Below are 8,684 nucleotides of genomic sequence, written 5' to 3' on the forward strand. Positions count from 1 at the left end.
CGGGTAGGTTTATGCTATGTGATGATACTTGGTGAACTTACCATCTACTCTCTTCTACATGCTGCAAGATGGAGGTTGCCAGAAGCGTAGTCTTCGATGGGACTAGCTATCCCCCCCTTATTCTGGCATTCTGCAGTTCAGTCCACGGATACTACCCTTTTCATTGATATCAATGCATATGTAGTGTAGATCCTTGCTTGCGAGTACTTTGGATGAGTACTCACGGTTGCTTTTCTCCCTCTTTTCCCCCTTTCCATTCTTCTCGATTGTCGCAACCAGATGTTGGAGCCCAGGAGCCAGACGCCACCGTCGACGACGACTCCTACTACACTGGAGGTGCCTACTACTACGTGCAGGCCGCTGACGACGACCAGGAGTAGTTTAGGAGGATCCCAGGCAGGAGGCCTGCGCCTCTTTCAATCTGTATCCCAGTTTGTGCTAGCCTTCTTAAGGCAATCTTGTTTAACTTATGTCTGTACTCACATATTATTGCTTCCGCTGAATCTTGTTTATTCGAGCTTATGTATTCGAGCCCTCGAGGCCCATGACTTGTAATATAAAGCTTGTATTATTTTCATTTGTGTCTAGAGTTGTGTTGTGATATCTTCCCGTGAGTCCTTGATCTTGACTGTACACATTTGCGTGTATGATTAGTGTATGGTCAAATCGAGGACGTCACAAAGGGGCACCTCACGAGGTTTAAGCCATGACGCCTGGAGCCAGGCGGGCGCCGGCGTGCAGCGTCCTCTTTTCCTCTTTGGTGCTAAAGGGGCAAGCGCATACAAGGAGTCCTGAGGCATCAGGCAAAGGTTTTCATATCGGTGCAACAAGACCAGGACCAGCAGGACGGAAGGACGGAGGTCACCGTGGAGCCCAAGACGGCGTCACCACCAGAGCCTTTGGCAGGCGAAGACTACTTTTGTCAGGATGGCTTGTACTAGTTGTCTCCCTTCGAATTTGGTCGTTGTGGGATCCCTTCCCGCTCAATATTTGGGAAGAGGACCAGGGCCTCCATAAATAGGACTAGCCACCACCATAGGAGGAAAGGCGGATTGGGACCTAGATCGAATACATATCACCCCAACCACTCAAGTTCACCAAGCACAAGAACACCTCTCCTCGCAAGGCTGTTCTTCCCTTGTAACTGTTCATCCTTAGACCAAGAGGCAATCCACCACACCACACTGGAGTAGGGTATTACACCACAATGGTGGCTCGAACCAGTATAAATCTTGTGTCTCATGTTCTTTGGGTCCGTCGAGCTAGGCCGTGAGATCGTAGAGTGTGCAAGCTAGAGAGTGGGAGAGATCTTTGTGCGCACCCCCGTGTTTGAACCTCAAGGGTTTCGCCAGAACCCGAAATCCGACAGGGAGACATAGAGATTTGCAAGATACATACGGATCTGAATGTTGCAGACCTGTTGACTAAGCCTCTCTCACGGGCAAAACATGATCAGCACCAAGACTCCATGGGTGTTAGAATCATTACTATGTAATCTAGATTACTGACTCTAGTGCAAGTGGGAGACTAAAGGAAATATGCCCTAGAGGCAATAATAAAGTTGTTAATTATATTTCCTTATATCATGATAAATGTTTATTATTCATGCTAGAACTGTATTAACCGGAAACTTAGTACATGTGTGAATACATAGACAAACATAGTGTCCCTAGTATGCCTCTACTAGACTAGCTCGTTAATCAAAGATGGTTAAGTTTCCAGACCATAGACATGTGTTGTCATTTTATGAATGGGATCACATCATTAGAGAATGATGTGATGGACAAGACCCATCCGTTAGCTTAGCATAATGATCGTTTAGTTTTATTGCTATTGCTTTCTTCATGACTTATACATGTTCCTCTCACTATGAGATTATGCAACTCCCGGATACCGGAAGAATACCTTGTGTGCTATCAAACGTCACAACATAACTACGTGATTATAAAGATGCTCTACAGGTGTCTCCGATTGTGTTTGTTGAGTTGTCATAGATCGAGATTAGGATTTGTCACTCCATGTATCGGAGAGGTATCTCTGGACCCTCTCGGTAATGCACATCACTATGAGCCTTGCAAGTAATGTGACTAATGAGTTAGTTGCAGGATGATGCATTACGGAACGAGTAAAGAGACTTGCCGGTAACGAGATTGAACTAGGTATGATGATACCGACAATCGAATCTCGGGCAAGTAACATACCGATGACAAAGGGAATTACGTATGTTGTCATAAGGTTCGACCGATAAAGATCTTCGTAGAATATGTAGGAGCTAATATGGGAATCCAGGTTCCACTATTGATTATTCACCGGAGATGTGTCTCGGTCATGTCTACATAGTTCTCGAACCCGTAGGGTCCGCACACTTAACGTCCGTTGACGATATAGTACTATATGAGTTATGTATGTTGGTAACCGAATGTTGTTCGGAATCCCGGATGTGATCACGGATATGACAAGGAGCTCCGAAATGGTCGGGAGGTAAAGATTGATATATGGGATAATGGTGTTTGGTCTCCGGAAGGGTTCCGGAGTTCACTGGAAGGGGCTCCGGATGTTTCTCGAAATGTTTGGGTACAAAGACACTTTATTTGGGCCAAATGGGAAAGCCCACGAGGCTTTTGGAAAGTGAAAAAGGAAGTTTTGTGGAGACCAGAGGCTAGACGCCAGGAACCCTGGTGTCTAGGGTTAGACACCGGGAACCCTGGCGTCTAGCCCTGGAGTCCGGGTAGGACTCTTGCCTTTCGGGCAAATCCAACTTTGGGGAGGCTTTTACTCCAAGTTTCGACCCCAGGGCTCAACATATAAATAGAGGGGCAGGGCTAGCACCCAAGACACATCAAGAATCACCAAGCCATGGGCCGGAAACCCCGTCCCCTCTAGTTTATTCTCCGTCATAGTTTTCGTAGTGCTTACCGAAGCCCTGCGGAAATTGTTCTTCACCAACACTGTTACCACGTCGTCGTGCTGCCGGAACTCATCTACTACTTCACCCATCTTGCTGGATCAAGAAGGCGAGGACGTCATCGAGTTGAATGTGTGCTGAACACGGAGGTGCCATACGTTCAGTACTTGATCGGGACAGATCGTGAAGGCGTACGACTACATCAACTGCGTTGATAAACGCTTCTGCTTTGCGATCTTCAAGGGTATGAAGATGCTCTCCCCCTCTCGTTGCTATGCATCTCCTAGATAGATCTTGCGTGATCGTAGGAGTTTTTTTGAATTACTACGTTCCCCAACAACTAGTTCATTCTCAGCCCCTCAAGGCCAATCCACCACAAAGCAGGGCAGGGTTTTACACCGTAAGGTGGCCCAAACCTGGGTAAATTGTTGTGTCTTTTGTTCATCTAGTTCGTCGAGCCAGGCTATGGATTAGCGAGCAGGCGGACTGAGGAGGACGATTTCTTCACACGCACCCCAGAGTTCGCACCTCTCAAGGATCTGCGGAACCCTGAATCCGACATTTGGGCGCCTGGTAGGGGTGCGTCGGAGCCTCTCTTCCATCGGTCGACCCGCCACCGCTCCACCGCTTCCATGGCTGACGCCCGTCAAGCCCGTGCTGAGCGTCGGGCCGCCTTCGCCGCTCGCGTAGCCCAGACGGCGCCTGCTGGCGCGCCTCCCCGTCGTTCTCCATCGCCTGCCGCCACCGGCCCGGCGGGGCACGAGCAGAAAGCTTCGTCGCTGCACCCCTCCGTGCGGCGTGATGGACGCACGACCACCCTGTCACTCACTCCGGCTGGTTCGTCATCTCATGCTCGTCGCGCGCTGGCAGATGCGCAGGTTGTGCTGCTCATGGCGCGCGGGCTCCTGCGCTACCGCCACGTCAACGACTTCTACGAAGGTTGGCTGGACCACATCGCGGAGCTAGTCAGTGCCGCTGGGGGCTCTCCCGCACCTTCTCTCTTGCTGCCTCGCCCGCCGCCTGCTGCGGGCGACGTAGCCCATGGAGCACCTCCTCCACCTCCCCGTCAAGACGTCGCCCTCGGGCCAGGGCGCATGGCCCCATGGCATGACCCGCCGTGCAGGGCGCCCACGCGTGAAGAAGAAAGATACCAAGAGGTCCAGCGACCGCAAGGGGATGCTCCTGCACTCCCAGCACCACCACGTCAAGACCGCGTGCCGCCGGCGGTGGTGGTGCGTGAGCGCCAAGATCAGGCTCCACCTCCACGACGGGTTCCCGTGACTACCGCGGGCTCTCGTGCCTTCACTCCGGAGCTTCGCAATGTCGTCTGGCCGAGGAAGTTCAAGCCTAACCTGCCTCCACGCTATGACGGCACCCCTGACCCTTTTGAGTTCCTGTAGCTCTACAAGCTGAGCATCGAGGCGGCCAACGACGATGAGAACGTCATGGCGAACTGGTTTCCCATGGCCCTCAAAGATGGCGCACACTCGTGGCTCCTGAACCTGCTCGTGGGATCGATCTCTTCCTGGGGCAAGATGCGCGAGCATTTCGTCGCCAACTTCCATGGCACCCGCGGCCGCCCGCCAGCTGCGGGTGACCTGCGGCGCATCAAGCAGCAGCCAGGGGAGACCCTACAGAAGTACATCCAGTGCTTCAACAGTGGTCACCTCAAGATCCCCAAGGTTTCGGACGAGGCCATCATCTCAGCGTTTTCTGATGGCGTCCGCGACGTCAAGATGAAGGAAGAGCTCCCCATACACGAGGACCTGTGCACGGCTCTGGAGATGTTCAACATGGTAACCAGGTGCTCGAGAGCTAAGGAGGGTCGCCTCTCCCTCCTAGAGCTCCCGGGGATAGGCCCAGAAGACAAGAAGGCCAAGGCCAAGGACGTGAAGCGCAAGGGACCGGTCGTGCTTGCAGCTGAGCCGGAGATGAAGTGCGGCTGCGACCACCCAGAGTCATCCAAGGGCAGCCGCCCGTTCTACGTCTTCCACAACATGCATAGCCACAACACAAATAACTGTCTGGAGCTCAGGGCCAGCCGTGATGGGCGCCTTGGTCGTCGCCCCGAGTGCAGCGACCGCGGCTACGGCCGCGGAGGAGGCCGAGGAGGACGACGCTGGGACGACCGCGGCCCCCTCCAGGAGTGGCGCGATCACCCTCGTGAGGAGCGCTGGCAAGCCCAGCCTCGCGAGGGCGCTTGGAGAGACCAGCCTCGTGAGGATCGTCCTCAGGGCAACGCTGGCCTCCCTCCGCTGCCACCACCACCAAGAAGGAATGACGACAACCACCAGGATGAGGGGGTTGGGGGCTTCCAGGAGCCTCGCATCATCGCATGCATCCTGGGCAAAGCCCAAACCCTAGCCCCTCGTCGCATCTTCAAGCAGTTTGCCCGCGGAGTGAATGCGGCCCTCCCTAGGCTCGAGCCCACACGACCGCTCAGGTGGTCCAAGTGCACCATCACCTTCAGCTTGACCGACCAGCACAAGTGCCCGGCAACTGCTGGTGCCCTCCCGATGCTCTGCTCGCCCGTCATCAGCAACATCCTCGTCACCAAGACTCTCATCGATGATGGTGCGGGCCTCAACGTTCTTTCCATCAAGACGTTCGACCACCTCCAAGTGCCATATGACCAGCTGCAGCCCACCAAGCCTTTCTCAGGATTAACCGACGGCTCCACCACCCCGATAGGGCAGATCCGCCCCCTGTCATCTTCGGCAAGCGTGACAACTACCGCACTAAGCTCATCGACTTTGACGTTGCCCACATCCGCCTTTCGTACAACGCCATCCTTGGGTATCTAACCCTGGCCAAGTTCATGGCGGTGACTCATCATGGTTACAGCGTCCTCAAGATTCCAGGAAACTGCGACATCATCATAATCGCCTGCGAGGAAAAGGACGCAGTGTGCTCTCTTGAGCGCTCCTACCAGGCTGCGGCAGTCGAGAACCCCGACGACGAAGGCACCGTCTACCCTCCTGAGGTTGTCCCCAAGAAGAAGAAGCAGCTGCTCCACCAAGGGCCTCAGGAGAACGGTGTCAACAGCAGCGCCACCTCAGGACCTACGCCCATGGACGGGGCGCCTCCCTTTCTCGCATAGGAAGGTGCGCCCGGTGCCCCTCTCAGGCTGGGCTTGGGGTCTCTCCTCTGGAGGTCCTTTGACCTAGCCAACATCATGAGGGAGGTGATCGGGCACCACATGGAGGTGTGCTTCAGCGCGCGCTTCCGCCGGGAGAGCACGAGGCACGAAGCACCAGCCGCTCAGGAGTTCATCACCCAGGCGACCAAGGAGCTTCAAGTGGCGAGATCCATGCACGGCGACCGTCGCCCACCACCCGGCGTGGCTCCTAGTCCTGGCGAGGACAGCAAGCTGCGCGCCTGCGTCAACATCCCAGGACCGCATCTCAGGAGTGCTTCTGGCCATCGCGCGTTGGTCGGTGTGAGGGCCCCCTCACAGCTACGATCGCATGCCTTTCGGCCTGCCGAACGCGGTTGTTACCCTCCAGCGCCACATGCGGAGCGTCCTGGCGGCTCAGGAGACCAAGCACAAGGCAGTCCTGACGGAGATGGCGACGGTCCTTCATGAGCCTGCCGGGCCTTTGGAGCCTCCTGAGGTTCAAGGCCAAGGTGGCCCGTGAGGAGCGACCTCTTCAACACGCGTCTTCGGTTACTCCAACATCTCTTCAGCAACGGTGCCAGGTGACGTTTTCCGATTTATTCAGTTGGGGGTGCCCCTCGGGCTGCTTTATCCCCAAGATGCATGGGTCTGTCCCCGTGACATGTATCTTTCTTGCATCTTCTAGTCATTCAGTTGGGAGCGCCCCTTGGGCTGCATCATCCCCAGGCCGCACGGGTCCGTCCCCGTGGCATATATCGTTTCCATCTATCAGAACTAGCTCTGCCCTATCCATGCCATGATTTATGTTATCACCCACTTGCCTGTCGTATGGCCCTTCGCGGTCTCCCGCGTTGCTGACCGGCCTCTTATCCATCCCGCGACAGAGGCTCACATGCTGGCATGGCACTTGTGCTCGGGTCCGTCCCTGCAACACTAACAAATCTGATAGATCGAGCTCTGACTCGCGGCCCACCCCGCGCACGTCACCTCACCTGGTCCTCAGTGCCTTCATCTTCTCACAGAAAGATCAGCGGCAGGACAGCAGGAGCGCTCACGAGTTATGCTCTCTTCTCGAACTAACCCGCAGGGATCCCTAGAGTTTGGCTGCAGCCGGCTCCGCCGGCTGCCCTCTTTCCACGCAATTCGCTTGCACATTAAAGAGGGGGCTCCTGAGCATCGTGTCTCAAGAGTTCCTACTGACTCTACAGCCCTGACCCCCTGGCCTTGACCACGGCATCGCGACCTGGCATACCAACGGCGGCTAAACCTCGCTCGAGGGTCGGGACCCGAGGATGTAGAGCACTCAGAAGAGCAAGGAAAGGGGAGGTCGGCGTGAGCCCCACCATGCAGCATCACCTCTAAAGCACAATCAAGCGCCGCGCGAGGGAATCACCTTAGGCTCATTAAGATAAGTTGCCTATGCGTGTCAGCATAAACCCGTTGCCCAGGATTCTCGTCTCTCGCAATCTCGCTCCGGCAACACCCCTTTCCTTTTCGGCCCCTAGGAAGTTGCTTGCACGCCAAAGGGGACCTCTTGAGCATCGCGCCTCAGGAGCTCTCACCGTACCACGGGCCGCTCACCTCCTGGCCTTGACCACGGCATCACGACCTGGCATACCAGCGATGGTTGAAGCCCGCCTGGGGACTGGGACCTGTCGGCGTAGAGCGCAAAAGCTACCACGGGGACGAAAAGGGGGGACGATGTCATAGCAAGGATGCAGGGCCGCAAGCCCATACTAGGAATAATAAACTTCGGAGCAAAAGCATTACAATTTTTACATGCCCCCACGGGGCCTGTCTCTATCCCTCGCAAGGTAACAAAAGGAAACTTCGGGGAACCCTAGCTGTTGGGCATCACCGACGGCGCCGAGCGGACGCCGCTGTTGTGCTCCGGGCACGAGAGAGCTCAGTGGCACGTAGCTGTCGTCGCTTGACTCCAGAGTATCACTAGGCTCGGGAGAGTCGCTTGACTCCCAGGAGTCACCGCTGTTGTTGGAGGAGCTGTTCGCGAGGCAGGGGGCGGGCTTGACGCCTGCAATCGCGCCACGCAGGCCGCTTGCTCGAGGGCAACACTCCAAGTGGTGGCCCTCCTCGTCGAAGACCATGAAGAACAATGTGGAGGCGCCGTCGTACTCAAAGTGGATGGCGATTGCCCCTCCGTGCGGCAGGCGCGGGCGATCTCGCCCCATCCTCAAGTCATGAAGATTTTGCTTGGGGGGTCAACCTCGACTTTTGCTCCCGTGGCTATACTGCAGCACCCGGCATGCTGCAGCCACAATTCAAGTGGCCCCCTTGGCGGCATCTCCTCGGCGAAGAATCGCGGAAGTTGGATCCACGTGCGCAGAGGCATCACCGCCCACATCACGAACTTGTGCGAGGAGCCCTCAGCGTGGGTTCGCGGGCCACCAGCCCATGCAACCTCAGCTTAGCCGCCACGATCGTGGCTCGCGCGGCGTGGGGCGATGCCGCCTACTCTGAAGCCCTGCGCACGGGCATATAGAGGGAGCGGGAAGCCAGGCGGTGGCCGCTCGTACCAAGCAGCCAGGCATTGCGAGGGCGGTTGAACCACTTCTTCAGCGGAAGCGGTTCAGGCTCCTCCCGTGGGGCCTTCCCCTTTCCTGCCGCCGAGAATCTCCTGATCGGCGCCATGGGAACTACAAC

At 56.0% G+C, this 8,684-nt stretch overlaps 1 protein-coding gene across 1 annotated transcript; it reads left to right on the forward strand.

Annotated features, from left to right (window-relative positions):
* Positions 1–3,795: 3,795 nt before the first annotated feature.
* Positions 3,796–6,005, forward strand: LOC147985964 (uncharacterized). The gene is made up of 3 exons (XM_087541813.1): positions 3,796–4,037; positions 4,566–5,393; positions 5,750–6,005. Exons 1-3 carry the CDS (start codon positions 3,796–3,798, stop codon positions 6,003–6,005), a joined length of 1,326 nt encoding a protein of 441 aa, XP_087397939.1.
* The last annotated feature ends 2,679 nt before the right edge of the window (positions 6,006–8,684 follow it).

The sequence above is a fragment of the Triticum urartu genome, chromosome 2A (genome assembly GCF_056163025.1).
Source record: "Triticum urartu cultivar PI428250 chromosome 2A, HENAU_Tu73, whole genome shotgun sequence".
NCBI classification, from domain to species: Eukaryota; Viridiplantae; Streptophyta; class Magnoliopsida; order Poales; family Poaceae; genus Triticum; species Triticum urartu.

Excerpts from the sequence above, each read along its gene's own strand:
- LOC147985964 (XM_087541813.1), top strand. The coding sequence starts at position 3,796 with ATGGCGCGCGGGCTCCTGCGCTACCGCCACGTCAACGACTTCTACGAA. Across the intron at positions 4,038-4,565 it reads CCGCCGTGCAGGGCGCCCAC|TGGTCACCTCAAGATCCCCA; the intron begins GCGTGAAGAAGA and ends GTGCTTCAACAG. Across the intron at positions 5,394-5,749 it reads AGCTTGACCGACCAGCACAA|CGTCCTCAAGATTCCAGGAA; the intron begins GTGCCCGGCAAC and ends TCATGGTTACAG.